Genomic DNA, 17,710 nt, shown 5'->3' on the forward strand with positions numbered 1-17,710 from the left:
GTTGGCTTTCAAGAAGCTCTGTGAAATTACTGTTAGAAATATTGTTTAAAAAATATGATGTGATTAAGAGTATTTGAGTGCAATATAATATTGGGAAATGTGAGACGAGGATAAAAAATAAACGGAAAATTATCAGACAAGCTGAGGGAAGTTCTGGAAAAAAGGGTTTAAGTTAAAAATGGATGTATAATTTTGTAAAAATGTTTTTTTTTTATGGAAAATCTAATAAAAATATTTATTCAAAAAAAAAAAAAAAGAGCTTCCCCTTCTCAATGCAACTATTAAGCTTGCCTTTCACCTTCCAACTCCATTTCTGGGGTCACTCCTCTTCTGCAGTCCCAATTTGTAGCCTACTTTGTAATCCACTTTTTACCTTCGTCCCATATCCATGCCTCCCCCCCTACTATTGTGCAACACCCCCTTCACACAAACCACTCCCTTACTAACTTGCTACATCTTCTTCCAGCTATTGTGCATCTTTTTCACCTTCTCTCCAATTATGAAGCCACCAACACAGGGGACAAGACAGAATCTAACAGCAAAAAGCTAACACAACAGAGCCTTCCCTACTCCCTTCTCACTGTAGTCAAACCCTGGTTCAAACCACCACTTCACCCACCTTCAGGGTCACACCTGCTCAGGCTACTCAAACCTCTGCCATTGTTTAAAATCACCACTCTCCCCCTCTCAGTTTTCCCCCATTCCTGCTTTATTCAAATGTCTGCTGTTGCATAAAACCACGATTTTTCAGCGTCCCTCAATCCATGCTTTACTCAAACTGTTCTGCTGATTAAAACTGCTCTGCTCCTCTTTCAGTTTTTCTCCCTTCTTGTTCCTGTGTCCTTCGCCATTGCTCTTGCGCAACCTGCCTTCTTGCACCCAAAACTGAGGGGGACCACTGCAAGATGCGTGTGACATCATGCACATGACACATGTAGCTCATGTAATATCATGCAACGGGTTCATGTGTGACATCATATGCGCAGCTTGTGCACAACATTACATCATGAGGAGGAATCGAAGCATGGAGCCCAATGTAATGTGGCTTCAGTAGCTGGCAGCTCCACCTCTCCCACACTCAGGAGGAATTTACGCCATGCTTGGCTCCACACTAAACTTCCTCTGCCGCGTAAACATTGAGGGGGTCTAGCCCCCTGTCAACAGATTTTGAGGGGGCAGAAGACACCTCGGCCCTATATAGTTGGCACGCCTGCTGGCTGCTGATCAGAAAAACCTTAAAATGGGAACCCATATATGGGTTGTAGGATTTATATGCAGCTAAGTCATACTTGGGGGATGCGGGTGGCACTGTGGGTTAAACCACAGAACCTAGGGCTTGCCGCTCAGAAGGTCGGCGGTTCGAATCCCTGCGACGGGGTGAGCTCCCGTTGCTCAGTCCCTACTCCCACCAACCTAGCAGTTTGAAAGCACCTCAAAGTGCAAGTAGATAAATAGGTACCGGTCCGGCGGGAAGGTAAATGGCGTTTCCGTGCGCTGCTCTGGTTCGCCAGAAGCGGCTTAGTCATGTTGGCCACATGACCCGGAAGCTGTACGCCGGCTCCCTCGGCCAGTAAAGCGAGAAGAGCGCCGCAACCCCAGAGTCTGCCACGACTGGACCTAATGGTCAGGGGCCCCTTTACCTTTACCTTTACCTTTAAGTCTTACTTGGAGTACACTCATTTAAATCAATGATTCCCACGGGTCTACTCTGAGTATGAAGTAGTCGAATACAAGCATTGAAACTTCAATCCTGCTCTCATAATTATTATGTTTACATTTTTTTCAGGCTGCTGCAACCTTCCCAATGTGTAGTCTCCACCCCATTATCATTTATACATATATACATTTATACATAGTATCTTGGAAACTACAACTAATCCAGGATGCGGCAGCTAGACTGGTGACTGGGGGTGGCCGCCAGAATCATATAACTCTTGTCCTAAAGGATCTTCACTGGCTCCCAGTGTGTTTCTGAGCACAAATCAAAGTGTTGGTGCTGACCTTTAAGGCCTTAAATAACCTTGGCCCAGTATACTTGAAGGAGCGTCTCCTCCCCCATTGCTCAGCCCAGACACAGAGGTCCTCCTGAGGGTCTTCTGCTGGTTCCCTCACTGCGAGAACTGAAGTTACAGGGAACCAGGCAGAGGGCCTTCTTGGCAGTGGCACCCTGCCTGTGTAACGCCCTCCCTTCAGATGTCAAGCAGATAAAGAACTACACAACTTTTAGAAGACATCTGAAAGCAGCCCTGTTTTGGGAGGTTTTTAATGTTTGATGTTTTATTATGTTTTAAAATATTCTGTAAGCAGCCCAGAGTGGCTTGGGAAACGCAGACGGATGGACGGGGCATCCTAACCCTAACCCTTAACATATTAGCAGTTCAAATGGCAGAACAGAACACAATGAGAGTCCAGATTTTGTTTGTTTGTTTGAAATGAAAACTGTTTTAAAAGTCTGGGTCAATAAAAAGCTCTCAATCCAGCACCAAAAATGCCATGAAGATGGTTCTGGGCACGTCTCCCTTGGGAGGCCACTCTGCAGATGGGGTGCAACTACCAAGAGTCCCTATAAACAATTTATATAACCGGGAAGTCCGTCTCATAAAGGGCCCCTGTGTGCATGTAAGCTGTCTTAGACACATTAGGGGTATATTCTAGTACACACAGCTGTATATGCAGCGACTGTGATTAGTACATAGCATTTTGAGCTAAGTTTAATACAGAGAAGACTCAACAATAAGGGAACAAAGGAACATTAAGAAGAATGGGATGTAGAGCAAGAAGGAAACAATTCTGACATGGATTTGAAATAAAATAAAAAACTGAAGCCCTATCTCTCTAGTCAATGTATCTTATCAACAAAGAACAATGGAAGAAGAACATCTGATGTTATTAATAACCAAGCAAAAGGCATTATTAATCACAAGTTAACTCAGTGGCATAATCCCTCACCTTTTTCTCTGATTCTTTTTCTTCCACCAGATTAGGAATATCTTGGGAAGCAGACGGAGGGGCCTGGTTCACATTGAGGTTTGGGTCCCCCACAGAAAATACAGGAATGAGGGGCCTGAGGAACCTGAACTCGCTGCTCAAGGACCCCCCGGTTAAGCACACATCGTAGTGGTAACTCCTGGAAAGCGACCCGCTCTGAGAATCGCCACAGTTCTCTGGGATGTCGGGTCTGGCAGGGGGGAAGTGAGGAGGGGCAGCGATAAAACTTTCCCTGGGATCCCTCCTGCAGATCTTGATGGCAGCAAAGGAAACAATGCAAACGAGGAACACAAAGGAGACTGCAGCCAGGCAGATCACCAAGTACAAGGTCAAGGTCCCATCCTCTTCGTGCTCCTCTTTCCTGACCTCCACAGCCTTCATATAAGGATCCGAAAAGCCACCCACGGGAAGGACATGGAGCATGGCAGTGCTGCTCTGGGGAGGGAGCCCGTTGTCCCTGACCACTATCAGGAGTCTCTGCTTGCTGGTGTCTCGCTCGCTCAGGGCTCTCCTGGTTCTCACTTCCCCATTCTGGGCTCCTATGCTGAAAAGACCAGGGTCTGTGGCCTTCAGCAGCTCATAGGAAAGCCACGAGTTCTGGCCAGAATCTCCATCCACAGCCACCACCTTGGTGACCAGGTAGCCGGCCTCCACCGACTTGGGGACCAGCTCATTGCAGGGGGATGTGCTGTTCTGAAGAGGGTAGAGGAAGAAGGGAGCGTTGTCGTTTTCGTCTAGGATTACGACTCGGACAGTAACTTCTGAGCTGAGGGGAGGAGACCCTCCATCTGTAGCCCTCACCGTCACTTTGAAATCTTTGATCTGCTCGTAATCCAGAGATCGGAGGGCATACAGATTTCCGCTTTCAGAGTTGACTGAGATGTAAGAGGCCACAAGGCCATCAGGGACCTTCCCAGGCAAAAGGGCGTAGGTGACCTTGGCATTCTTCTTGGTGTCCAGATCAGCAGCATGGACTGAGCCAATGAGCAGTCCTGGAATATTGTTTTCCCGTATCTGCATTTCACATGAAGACTTTTCAAATACTGGAGGGTTGTCATTGACATCTGAGATCTGAACATTAATGATTCTTGTTGAAGTGAGCCTGGGGGAGCCTTGGTCTACGGCTGTGATGGTGATATTATATTCCGGGACCTTCTCTCTGTCCAAGGGACTTTGGACCACAAGCTGGTAATAGTTATCCATTGTGCGTTTTAAGGCAAAGGGAAGGTTTGTCTCCACAGAGCACATGGTTCTGCCATTGTCTCCGGAGTCTCGGTCTGTGACAGTGAAGAGAGCCACAAGTGTCTCCAGGGGAGAATCCTCTGCCAAAGGACTAGTGATGGATATGATGGACACTTCAGGGACATTGTCATTCACGTCTTCAACATCTACCAGGACCTTGCAGTGTCCCAAAAGACCCCCACTATCTGTTGCTCTGATGCTCATGCCATAGCTGGTTTCTTTTTCATAATCAAGCTGACCAGAAAGAGTCATTTCCCCTGTGATTTCATTTAGGTGAAACAGATCAAATATTTTTTCTGGTACCCGGTTGAATGAGTAGGTGATCTGTGCATTTGAGCCAAAATCCAAATCCGTAGCTTCCAATTTGAAGACCAAAGTGCCCTGTGGGCTGTTTTCCTTTAACCTTACTTTATATTCTGAATGAGTAAACTGTGGGGAATTGTCATTGATGTCAAGAACATCAATATTTATTTGAACTGTGCCTGTTCTCCGTGGCTCCCCTCCATCCACAGCTGTGAGAGTCAGTCCAAAGTGTGAGTCCTTCTCCCTGTCCAATGGCTTCTGCAGAACAAGATCCACATACTTGCTTCCATCCTCTTCACTTTTAACATCCAGCCGGAAATGTTCATTGGGACTGAGTGTATAGTTTTGGATATTATTTATCCCCAGGTCCTCATCTTGGGCAGATTCCAAGGGGAAATGTGTATTTGGAGAGAAATTTTCAGGAATTTCCAGATCAAATGCCTTTTTAGAGAATTTGGGGACATTATCATTCACATCTTCTATCTTGATTTCAATGCTGTAGATTTTTAAGGGATTTTGCAACACAATTTCAGACTGTAATAAGCAAGGATCAGTCTGGCCACATAATGTTTCTCGGTCTATTTTATCATTTATCAACAAATTCCCAGAATGGGTATCCATACGAAAATATTGCTTACTGTTCTTAGAAACCAGCTGGGCTCTGCGAGCAGAGAGCTCCCCTGTTCCCAGCTTCAAATCCTCCAGCACATTAGCCACCAAAGACCCCCTTTTCTTTTCTTCAGGCACAGAATAGTGAAGTGAAATACTCAGTGCTCCAGGAAGACAAAGGAAAAGCAAAAAATACAGACCTTGTTCCTTTCTGTAGCCGTCTCCCATGGCTCAAGAATCTGCCCCTTCAATGTCTGGCCAAAATATGAAGTTTCTGACAGTCATCCAATGATAATCTCTGCTGCTGTAGAAAGGAATTTGATGCTGCCGTGTTGATGGCTTTGCTGTGCTGTATGTTATCTCTTTATCGCATATGAAAGTCACCCGTCCTTTGTTCCAGCCACCTTTTTGCTCATGGCTTCCTGTGAGTTCCTTCACAAAATTCTGAATTCCAGTTCATGTCTTTGCCTGTGCTACCACCGTGTGGCTGAGCAAAGAAAAGCCACTAAGATTCAGTAAATAACACTGAATGCAGTGCACATTATACTGAACAGGAAAAGTTCAGATTCACAGTTTCTCTGTTCATAAAAGACTGTTTTATTACTAGGAAGATGCCTCTTTTCCATATGAATGAATGCAGATATCACAAAACAATGCATTACCTTCTATAGTTCTTCTACACTGTTGTGCATGGGAGTCAATCTCATACAGGGAAATTCAGGATGCATATGGTGCCCTCCGTCCCCCCCCCCCCATCAAACATTTTGCAATAACGAAAGTGACAGGAAAATGCCTTGGAAAGTGAATGATAAATTTTGCTTGATGCCATATGGCCGGCACACAGAGAATGTAGCAGGCTATTAATATCTACATAAGGATTAGGTTAATAACACTATATCAATTTATATACACAGCTGTGTTCTTTTTTCCTCACTTCTCCCCCTCCCCCCCCCTTTATAACTTTCTTTCTTTCTTTTAAGTAGTAATAATGAATGATCAATAAACAGGTCACTGCGTGTTCAGACCTTCAAACCTCCCCCTTAGATAAATTCAGACAAGACTCAAATTTTGGTTTGGTTTTTGGCAGAATTTAGGTCACAAATTTATTGATTACAGCAAGTGAGTGGTTGCATAGGCTTTGGTTCGACAAGCGGCAGGTGAAACCCAAATGGCACCAGCCAATCAGCCAAGTGGGAAAATTCCCGCTGTGCCCCTGTCCCAATGACAGACAATACACGGCGGCATAGAAAGGTCCAAGCACAAAGCCCTAAAAGTAGGGAGAGGTGGGCGGGTGTTCCGATGCACGCACCGAAAGAAGACGCTCTGGGTCATGTGCATAGGTATATATAGGTCCCTTGATCCGTTTAGCCTGCGTCCCATTGACCTGATTAAACCCTGCATCAAGGAACCTACCAATTGGGTGTTGTGGCTAACCAATCTTACCCACCCACAACGCAGGGTTTGGTTGCCAGGTCTCACTGCAACACGTGCCTTCTTTATGGGAGGACCTGATTATGGAAGCAACCTGCATCTCAGCTTTTGCGTCACACCCCCTCCCATACAGAGAGTTTAAAGAGGTTATGAAGTTATTCTATAGCACATCAAACCACAAAACTATAAATATGAAAGTTTATATCCCTCTATGCAAGGGCAGAAACAACAATATCAGAATATGATGACACAGGGAAACTGAACAGGAAAAATATGGGAAGAATTTCAAGTGCGCATTCAGATTTCCTGCACTCAGCTGAATTTAGACTTGTGCCTCACAGATATAAGGGGACCAAAATATAGAGAGAAAAGGTTATTAATTGAAAGATAATTATTTGAAAATCATCAGTAGTTGGTCTTTAACTCAGAGTAGGTTGGCTAAGATTTATAAAACAGAATTAGATACGTGTTGGAAGTGTAAAGAAACGGAGGGAACTTTTTTTTCACATGTGGTGGACATGTAAAAAGGCAAAAGTATATGGGGAAATGATATATAATAAATTGGAAAAAATGTTTGAAACTACTTTCCAAAAAACACACACACCAGAGTCCTTTTTGTTGGGAAAACCCCAAACTAAAATTCCTAGGTGTCAGAAAAGGTTATTTATGTATGCAACAATTGGGGTCTGTGCTTTCTTAGCCCCAAAATGGAAAGTGAGCAAGGTCCCAACTAAAGAGGATTGGCAACTTAAGTTGACAGAAAATGCAGAACGTTCAGATTTAGCACATAGAATAAGAGAGCAAGACGAACATACATTTAAAGAAGAGTGGAAAACATTTACTGAATATATGAAAAATGACTGTATACAGCTTAAAACACTGACATCACTAAGATAAATTCAATAGATAAAATAATTTTTGATGGAGGTAAACGTGGAATTTTTTTTGAATGCTTATAGTACAACAGGGATATGAAGAATGAATCATGGAAGGAGAAGGCAAGTCATGGGATATTTTAAAGGCTTATTTGAAAATGTAAAATTGAAGATTTAATAAGCATTATTATCAAACTAGAGAGAGAGAAATTTGAAATTAAACCATTCAAATGGTACTCTCACCTGGAGGATATGTTGACTTTCACCCGCATGACTGGGGACTCCCTCAGAATCATTGGAACTCCTTGGATTCACCTGAGCGTTAGGAGGCTCCACAGAGAAAACAGGAAACAGGGGCCTGAGAAACCTGAACTCGCTGTTCAGAGACCCACCAGCTAAGCACACCTCATAGTTGTAAGCCTGAGATAGAGATCCAGCACCAGAATCTGCAGAGTTCTCCTGGGAATCAGGTCCCACTGGGAAATTGGCTGCAGAGTTGTAGGTTCCTGTGAACTTTTCACGTTTCTGCAACTTGATCACAACAAAGGCCACTACAGAAATGAGAAAGATGCTTGAGATGGCAGCCAAGCAGATGATCAAATACATCGTCAGGCTGGTGTCTTCCTCCTCCACGGTTTCCTCCTTTGGGAGAGCCACACTTTTCAGATAAGGGTCAGAGAAGCCGTCCACTAGAAGGATTCTGAGCGTGGCAGAGGTGGACTGGGGAGGATGGCCGTTGTCTCGGACCACCACAATCAGATTCTGCTTGAAGCTGTCTCGGTTGCTGACCGGCCTCAGGGTGGTCACTTCTCCATTCTGGGCCCCCACCGTGAACAGACCCGGTTCTGTGGCCTTCAGCAGCTGGTAGGAAAGCCAAGAGTTCTGCGCAGAATCCCTGTCCACAGCCACCACCTTGGTGACCAGGTAGCCAGTCTCTGCCCCTCGGGGAACCAGGTCATTCGAGGGGGAAGTGCCATTCTGGAGAGGGTAGAGGATGAAGGGGGCATTGTCATTTTCATCCACGACCTGAACACGGATGGGAACTTCTGAGCTCAGTGGAGGGGAACCTGAATCCACAGCCCTCACTGTCACCTGGAAATCTTTCACTTCCTCATAATCCAGAGACCGGATGGCATACAGGTTCCCCGTTTCAGAGTTGATGGAGATGTAAGAGGATGTGGGGCCATCATTGACTTTCCCAGGCAACAGCGAGTAGGTCACTTTGGCATTCTGCGCTGTGTCCAGATCAACAGCATGGATGAATCCGATCAGAAGACCAGGAATATTGTTTTCTCTTAACTGCATTTGATAAAATGGCTTTTCAAAGACTGGAGGGTTGTCATTGACATCTGACACTTCAACATGAAGTATTCTTGTGGAAGTGAGTCTGGGATAGCCCCTGTCTGTGGCTGTGATGGTGATGTTATACTCAGAGGCTTGTTCTCTGTCCAGTGGTTGTTGGGTCACCAGCTGGTAATAGTTGTTCTCCGTGGGTTTGAGCACAAATGGCAGGTTGACTTCAGTGGTGCAGGCAGTTCTGCCACTGTCTCCAGAGTCCACATCTGTGACACTGAAGAGGGCCACCACTGTGCCTGGGGGAGAGTCCTCAGGTAAGGGACTGGTGATGGATGTGATGGTAATCTCTGGAGCATTGTCGTTCTCATCCTCAATCTCTACAATGACTTTACAGTAAGCAGAAAGGCCTCCTCCATCTGTTGCTCTGATGTTCATCTCATAATTTGTGTTTTCTTCATAATCAATTGTTCCTGCCGTAGAAAGTTCCCCAGAGTGTTTGTTTAACATAAATGATCTGACAACATTTTCTGGCACTTGGCTGAATGAATAAGTGATGTGAGCATTGGAACCAAGATCCCTGTCAGTGGCTTCAACTTTGGTGACCAGAGTATCCAATGGGCTATTTTCCTTTAGTTTCACTTTGTACTGAGATTGTGGAAACTGCGGCAAGTTATCATTGTTATCCAGAACATCAATGATTATTTGCACTGTTCCAGTTCTTTTGGGGATTCCTCCATCAACTGCTGACAGAATAAGGGAAATCTGTGGATTCACCTCACGGTCTAGCGGTTTCTCTAATACCAGTTCTGCATATTTGCTACCATCACTGTGACTTTTCACATGAAGCCTAAAATGTTCATTAGGACTAAGGGTGTAGTTCTGAACCGTATTTATTCCTTTGTCTCTATCTTCTGCTCTTTCCAAAGGAAATCTGATATCCACAGGAGTCTGCTCAGGTATTTCAAGAAGAAATTGATTTTTAGAGAATTTGGGGGAATTATCATTCACGTCCTCTATCTGAACTTCAATTCTGTGTAGCTGCAATGGCTTTTCCAGCACAACTTCAGACAGTAGAATACATGGTTCATTCTGACCACACAGGGATTCTCGATCTATTTTATCCTTTACTGTCACATCCCCAGAATGAGGATCCAGCTGAAAATACTGCTTGGAGCTCTTAGAAACCAGCCGGGCTCTCCGAGCAGATAGCTCCTTTGCATCCACTCTCAAATCTTTTAGCACATTTGCCACCAAAAATCCACTTTTCTTTTCCTCTGGCACTGAATAGAGGAAAGACTCACACATTGCTATGCATGCACAGAGACACAGGGAAAAAGACCAAACTTGCCTGATCTTGAGATGCATTTCCATTCTCCCAGCCTCTCCTCCTGAAATGCAAGGCATTGTCCTCTTGTCGATTCCAAGGCGTCTATCTTCTTAACTGCCTTTATCTTCTGAATGTGACACTGTGTCCTGCTTATTCCTATTAAAATTTCTGAAGACTGGCTTGCAATAGGGATCTGCTCTTTTTCCTGTGCTGATTCCTTTGTCTAATGGCTACAGCTCTTGCGGAGAGCAACTGCTGCTCCCCAGTTTCCTTCTTTTATCTTGTGCAATACCACCACCTTGTGTCTGAACTATGTTATGGCGTTACAGAAAACACAAGATTTTCCGGAATAAGAGCTGGTAAACATGAGCATCCATGTGGAGATGCAAGAGAACAGCCACCCCAATGGAACATAAACCCCACATTCCCAGCTTTCTTTCTTTTTAGAACTTATAGAACCTGAGATAGGAATCAAAATGTACAGACCCCATGTCTTCCCATTTTTGTGAGATGTTACCTATTTTCTCCTTTAAGTGTTTTCCTTACCCCTGCCCACCTGAAAAAATCCTGTGCACAACCAACTGGCAAAGATTACAATATTTCAGAATGTGTATTCCCTTCACCTGTGTTATATACCAGGGGCTGTGCTCCTTGCTCATTCTGCTTGCCAATGCCCTTACATTTCCCCAACATTAACCCCCAAGAGCTTCCCCTTCTCAGGATGAAACTGATGGAATACGCAGAAATGGACAGACTGACGGGGAGAATTAGGAACCAACATGACCAGAGATTCTCCGAGGACTGGAAGAAATTTACAGAGTATATCAAAAATTTCTGTGATGAGCAAATAACGTTCGTTGGCTTTCGAGAAGCTCTGTGAAATTACTGTTAGAAATATTGTTTAAAAAATGTGATTAAGAGTATTTGAGTGCAATATAATATTGGGAAATGTGAGATGAGGATAAAAAATAAACGGAAATTATCAGACAAGCTGAGGGAAGTTCTGGAAAAAAGGCTTTAAGTTAAAAATGGATGTATAATTTTGTAAAAATGTTTTTTTTAATGGAAAATCTAATAAAAAATATTTATTCAAAAAAAAAAAAGAGCTTCCCCTTCTCAATGCAACTATTAAGCTTGCCTTTCACCTTCCAACTCCATTTCTGGGGTCACTCCTCTTCTGCAGTCCCAATTTGTAGCCAACTTTGTAATCCACTTTTTACCTTTGTCCCATATCCATGCCTCCCCCCCTACTATTGTGCAACACCCCCTTCACACAAACCACTCCCTTACTAACTTGCTACATCTTCTTCCAGATACTGTGCATCTTTTTCACCTTCTCTCCAATTATGAAGCACCAACGCAGGGGACAAGACAGAATCTAACAGCAAAAAGCTAACACAACAGAGCCTTCCCTACTCCCTTCTCACTGTAGTCAAACCCTGGTTCAAACCACCACTTCACCCACCTTCAGGGTCACGCCTGCTTGGGCTACTCAAACCTCTGCCATTGTTTAAAATCACCACTCTCCCCCTCTCAGTTTCTCCCCATTCCTGCTTTATTCAAATGGCTGCTGTTGCATAAAATCACGATTTTTCAGCGTCCCTCAATCCATGCTTTACTCAAACTGTTCTGTTGATTAAAACTGCCCCTGCTCCACTTTCAGTTTTTCTCCCTTCTTGTTCCTGTGTCCTTCGCCATTGCTCTTGCGCAACCTGCCTTCTTGCACCCAAAACTGAGGGGGACCACTGCAAGATGCGTGTGTGTGACATCATGCACATGACACATGTAGCGCATGTAACATCATGCAACGGGTTCACATTGTTCATGTGTGACATCATATGCGCAGCTTGTGCTCAACATTACATCCTGAGGAGGAGTCGAAGCATGGAGCCCAATGTAATGTGGCTTCAATAGCTGGCAGCTCCACCTCTCCCACACTCAGGAGGAATTTACGCCATGCTTGGCTCCACACTAAACTTCCTCTGCCGCGTAAACATTGAGGGGGTCTAGCCCCCTGTCAACAGATTTTGAGGGGGCAGAAGACACCTCGGCCCTATAGAGTTGGCACACCTGCTGGCTGCTGATCAGAAAAACCTTAAAATGGGAACCATATATGGGTTGTAGAATTTATATGCAGCTAAGTCATACTTGGAGTACACTCATTTAAATCAATGATTCCCACGGGTCTACTCTGAGTATGAAGTAGTCGAATACAAGCATTGAAACTTCAATCCTGCTCTCATAATTATTATGTTTACATTTTTTTCAGGCTGCTGCAACCTTCCCAATATGTAGTTTCCACCCCATTATCATTTATACATCATATCTTGGAAACTACAACTAATCCAGGATGCGGCAGCTAGACTGGTGACTGGGGGTGGCCGCCGGAATCATATAACTCTTGTCCTAAAGGATTTTCACTGGCTCCCAGTGTGTTTCTGAGCACAAATCAAAGTGTTGGTGCTGACCTTAAATAACCTTGGCCCAGTATACTTGAAGTGGCGTCTCCTCCCCCATTGCTCAGCCCAGACACAGAGGTTCTCCTGAGGGTCTTCTGCTGGTTCCCTCACTGCGAGAACTGAAGTTACAGGGAACCAGGCAGAGGGCCTTCTCGGCAGTGGCACCCTGCCTGTGTAATGCCCTCCCTTCAGATGTCAAGGAGATAAAGAACTACACAACTTTTAGAAGACATCTGAAAGCAGCCCTGTTTTGGGAGGTTTTTAATGTTTGATGTTTTATTATGTTTTAAAATATTCTGTAAGCAGCCCAGAGTGTCTTGGGAAATCCAGACGGATGGACGGGGCATCCTAACCCTAACCCTTAACATATTAGCAGTTCAAATGGCAAAACAGAACACAATGAGAGTCCAGATTTTGTTTGTTTGAAATGAAAACTGTTTTAAAAGTCTGGGTCAATAAAAAGCTCTTACTCCAGCACCAAAAAGGCCATGAAGATGGTTCTGGGCACGTCTCCCTTGGGAGGCCACTCCGCAGATGGGGTGCAACTACCAAGAGTCCCTATAAACAATTTATATAACCAGGATGTCTGTCTCATAAAGGGCCCCTGTGTGCATGTAAGCTGTCTTAGACACATTAGGGGTATATTCTAGTACACACAGCTGTATATGCAGCAACTGTGATTAGTACATAGCATTTCGAGCGAAGTTTAATACAGAGAAGACTCAACAATAAGGGAACAAAGGAACATTAAGAAGAATAGGATGTAGAGTAAGAAGGAAACAATTCTGACATGGATTTGAAATAAAATAAAAAACTGAAGCCCTGTCTCTCTAGTCACTGTATATTTTATCAACTAAGAACAACGGAAGAAAAACATCTGGTGTTATTAATAACCAAGCAAAAGGCATTATTAATCACAAGTTAACTCACTGGTATAATTCCTCACCTTTTTCTCTGATTCTTTTTCTTCCACCAAATTAGGAATATCTTGGGAAGCAGACGGAGGGGTCTGGTTCACATTGAGGTTTGGGTCCCCCACAGAAAATACAGGAATGAGGGGCCTGAGGAACCTGAACTCGCTGCTCAAGGACCCCCCGGTTAAGCACACGTCGTAGTGGTAACTCCTGGAAAGCGACCCGCTCTGAGAATCGCCACAGTTCTCTGGGATGTCGGGTCTGGCAGGTGGGAAGTGAGGAGGGGCAGCGATAAAACTTCCCCTGGGATCCCTCCTGCAGATCTTGATGGCAGCAAAGGAAACAATGCAAACGAGGAACACAAAGGAGACTGCAGCCAGGCAGATCACCAAGTACAAGGTCAAGGTCCCATCTTCTTCGTGCTCCTCTTTCCTGACCTCCACAGCCTTCATATAAGGATCCAAAAAGCCACCCACGGGAAGGACATGGAGCATGGCCGTGCTGCTCTGGGGAGGGAGCCCGTTGTCCCTGACCACTATCAGGAGTCTCTGCTTGCTGGTGTCTCGCTCGCTCAGGGCTCTCCTGGTTCTCACTTCCCCATTCTGGGCTCCTATGCTGAAAAGACCAGGGTCTGTGGCCTTCAGCAGCTCATAGGAAAGCCACGAGTTCTGGCCAGAATCTCCATCCACAGCCACCACCTTGGTGACCAGGTAGCCGGCCTCCACCGACTTGGGCACCAGCTCATTGCAGGGGGATGTGCTGTTCTGAAGAGGGTAGAGGAAGAAGGGAGCGTTGTCGTTTTCGTCTAGGATTAAGACTCGGACAGTAACTTCTGAGCTGAGGGGAGGAGACCCTCCATCTGTAGCCCTCACCGTCACTTTGAAATCTTTGATCTGCTCATAATCCAGGGATCGGAGGGCATACAGATTTCCGCTTTCAGAGTTGACTGAGATGTAAGAGGCCACAAGGCCATCAGGGACCTTCCCAGGCAAAAGGGAGTAGGTGACCTTGGCATTCTTCTCGGTGTCCAGATCAGCAGCACGGACTGAGCCAATGAGCAGTCCTGGAATATTGTTTTCCCGTATCTGCATTTCAAATGAAGACTTTTCAAATACTGGGGGGTTGTCATTGATATCTGAGATCTGAACGTTAATAATTCTTGTTGAAGTGAGCCTGGGGGAGCCCTGGTCAACGGCTGTGATGGTGATATTATACTCTGAGACCTTCTCTCTGTCCAGGGGACTTTGGACCACAAGCTGGTAATAGTTATCCATAGTGGGTTTTAACATAAAAGGAAGGTTTACTTCCACAGAGCACACAGTTCTGCCATTGTCTCCGGAGTCTCGGTCTGTGATAGTGAAGAGGGCAACCAGTCTCTCCAGGGGAGAATCCTCTGCCAAAGGACTAGTGATGGATATGATGGACACTTCAGGGACATTGTCATTCACGTCTTCAATCTCTACTAGGACCCTGCAGTGACCGAAATGTCCCCCTCCATCTGTTGCTCTGATGTTCATGCTGTAGCTGGTTTCTTTTTCATAATCAAGCTGACCAGAAAGAGTGATTTCCCCAGTGTTTTCATTTAGGTGGAACAAATCATACATTTTTTCAGGTACCCGGTGGAATGAGTAGGTGATCTGTGCATTTGAGCCAAAATCCAAATCCGTAGCTTCCACTTTGAAGATCGGAGTACCCTGTGGGCTGTTTTCTTTTAACCTAGCTTTGTATTCAGATTGGGTAAACTGTGGGGAATTGTCATTGATGTCAAGAACATTAATATTTATTTGAACTGTGCCTGTTTTCTGTGGCTCCCCTCCATCCACAGCTGTGAGAGTCAATCCAAAGTGTGAGTCCTTCTCCCTGTCCAGTGGCTTCTCCAGGACAAGATCCACATACTTGCTTCCATCCTCTTCACTTTTAACATCGAGCCGGAAATGTTCATTGGGACTGAGAGTGTAGTTTTGGATGTTATTTATCCCCAGGTCCTCATCTTGGGCAGATTCCAAAGGGAAATGTGTATTTGGTGAGAGATTTTCAGGAATTTCCAGATCAAATGCATTTTTAGAGAATTTGGGGACATTATCATTCACATCTTCTATCTTGATTTCAATGCTGTAGATTTTTAAGGGATTTTGCAACACAATTTCAGACTCTAATAAGCAAGGATCAGTCTGGCCACATAATGTTTCTCGGTCTATTTTATCATTTATCAACAAATTCCCAGTCTTGGTATCAAGACGAAAATATTGCTTAGTGTTCTTAGAAACCAGCTGGGCTCTGCGAGCAGAGAGCTCCCCTTTTCCCAGCTTCAAATCCTCCAGCACATTAGCCACCAAAGACCCCCTTTTCTTTTCTTCAGGCACAGAATAGTGAAGTGAAATACTCAGTGCTCCAGGAAGGCAAAGGAAAAGCAAAAAATACAGACCTTGTTCCTTTCTGTAAATGTCTCCCATGGCTCAAGAATCTCTGGCCAAAAGATGAAGTTTCTGACAGTCATCCAGTGATAATCTCTGCTGCTGTGGAAATGAATTTGATGCTGCAGTGTTGATGGCTTTGCTGTGCTTTATCTCTTTATCGCATATGAAAGTCACCCGTCCTTTGTTCCAGCCACCTTTTTGCTCATGGCTTCCTGTGAGTTCCTTCACAAAATTCTGAATTCCAGTTCATGTCTTTGCCTGTACTACCACCGTGTGGCTGAGCAAAGAAAAGCCACTAAGATTCAGTAAATAACACTGAATGCAGTGCACGTTAAACTGAACAGGAAAAGTTCAGATTCACAGGTTCTTTGTTCATAAAAGACTGTTTTATTACTAGGAAGATGCCTCTTTTCCATTTGAATGAGTGCAGGTATCACAAAACAATGCATTACTTTCTATAGTTCTTGAACACTGTTGTGCATGGGAGTCAATCTAATACTGGGAAATTCAAGTTGCACAGCACATATGGTGCTCTGGTGGAACAATCTCCCTCCTTCCCACCTCAATCAAACATTTTGCAATAAAGAAATGGACAGGAAAACACCTTGGAAACTGTAGGGTTACTATTGCTTGATTCAAGTGCCATATGGCTTTCACACAGAGAATGTAGCAGGCTATGAATATCTACATAAGTATTAGGATAACACGATATCAATTTATATACACAGCTGTGTTCTTTTTTCCCTCACTTCTCCCTCCCCCCCTTTATAACTTTCTTTCTTTCTTTTAAGTAGTAATAATGAATGATCAATAAACAGGTCACTGCCTGTTCAGACCTTCAAACGTCCCCCTTAGATAAATTCAGACAAGACTCAAATTTTGGTTTGGTTTTTGGCAGAATTTAGGCCACAACTTTATTGATTACAGCGGTGAGTGGTTGCATAGGCTTTGGTTCGACAAGCGGCAGGTGAAACCCAAATGGCACCAGCCAATCAGCCAAGTGGGAAAATTCCTGCTGTGCCCCTGTCCCAATGACAGACACATGACAGCATAGTAAGGTCCAAGCACAAAGCCCTAAAAGTAGGGAGAGGTGGGCGGGTGTTCCAATGCACGCATCAAAAGAAGACGCTCTGGGTCACGTGCATAGGTATATATAGGTCCCTTGATCCGTTTAGCCTGCGTCCCATTGGCCTGATTAAACCCTGCATCAAGGAACCTACGAATTGGGTGCTGTGGCTAACCAATCTTACCCACCCACAACGCAGGGTTTGGTTGCCAGGTCTCACCGCAACACGTGGCCTCTTTAAGGGAGGACCTGATTATGGAAGCAACCTGCATCTCAGCTTTTGCGTGACAACCCCCTCCCATACAGAGAGTTTAAAGAGGTTATGAAGTTATTCTATAGCACATCAAATCACAAATTAATATGAAAGTTTATATCCCTCTATGCAAAGGCAGAAACAACAACATCAGAATACAACGGCACAGGTAAACTGAACAGGAAAAATATGGGAATAATTTCAAGTGCGCATTCAGATTTCCTGCACTCATCTGAATTCAAACTTGCGCCTTACAGATATAAGGGGACCAAACTAGAGAGAGAAAAGGTTATTAATGGAAAGGTAATAATTTGAAAATCATTAATAGTTGGTCTTTAACTCAGAGTAGGTTGGCTAAGATTTATAAAACAGAATTAGATACGTGTTGGAAGTGTAAAGAAACGGAGGGAACTTTTTTTTCACATGTGGTGGACATGTAAAAAGGCAAAAGTATATGGGGAAATGATATATAATAAATTGAAAAAAATGTTTAAAACTACTTTCCAAAAAACACACACACACCAGAGTCC

General features: G+C 44.3%; 4 protein-coding genes across 4 annotated transcripts in view; all 4 read right to left on the reverse strand.

Moving 5' to 3' along the window:
• Window positions 1–17,710, reverse strand: part of LOC310682083 (uncharacterized protein) — a 77,033-nt gene that overhangs the window by 28,527 nt on the left and 30,796 nt on the right. The window lies entirely within an intron of this gene.
• On the reverse strand, window positions 2,899–5,863 carry LOC310681128 (protocadherin beta-16-like). Its single transcript, XM_083448644.1, has one exon. It carries the CDS (start codon window positions 5,368–5,370, stop codon window positions 2,914–2,916), a length of 2,457 nt encoding a protein of 818 aa, XP_083304770.1. The 5' UTR covers window positions 5,371–5,863; the 3' UTR covers window positions 2,899–2,913.
• Window positions 7,197–10,278, reverse strand: LOC310681126 (protocadherin beta-16-like). Its single transcript, XM_083448642.1, has one exon. It carries the CDS (start codon window positions 10,146–10,148, stop codon window positions 7,644–7,646), a length of 2,505 nt encoding a protein of 834 aa, XP_083304768.1. The 5' UTR covers window positions 10,149–10,278; the 3' UTR covers window positions 7,197–7,643.
• On the reverse strand, window positions 12,861–16,119 carry LOC310681131 (protocadherin beta-16-like). The gene has a single exon (XM_083448647.1). It carries the CDS (start codon window positions 15,895–15,897, stop codon window positions 13,441–13,443), a length of 2,457 nt encoding a protein of 818 aa, XP_083304773.1. The 5' UTR covers window positions 15,898–16,119; the 3' UTR covers window positions 12,861–13,440.

This window comes from Podarcis tiliguerta, assembly GCF_965153285.1.
Source record: "Podarcis tiliguerta genome assembly, chromosome: 7".
In the NCBI taxonomy this organism is placed as follows: Eukaryota; Metazoa; Chordata; class Lepidosauria; order Squamata; family Lacertidae; genus Podarcis; species Podarcis tiliguerta.

Coding starts and splice junctions, on each gene's coding strand:
- LOC310681128 (XM_083448644.1), bottom strand. CDS start 5,370: ATGGGAGACGGCTACAGAAAGGAACAAGGTCTGTATTTTTTGCTTTTC.
- LOC310681131 (XM_083448647.1), bottom strand. CDS start 15,897: ATGGGAGACATTTACAGAAAGGAACAAGGTCTGTATTTTTTGCTTTTC.
- LOC310681126 (XM_083448642.1), bottom strand. CDS start 10,148: ATGCCTTGCATTTCAGGAGGAGAGGCTGGGAGAATGGAAATGCATCTC.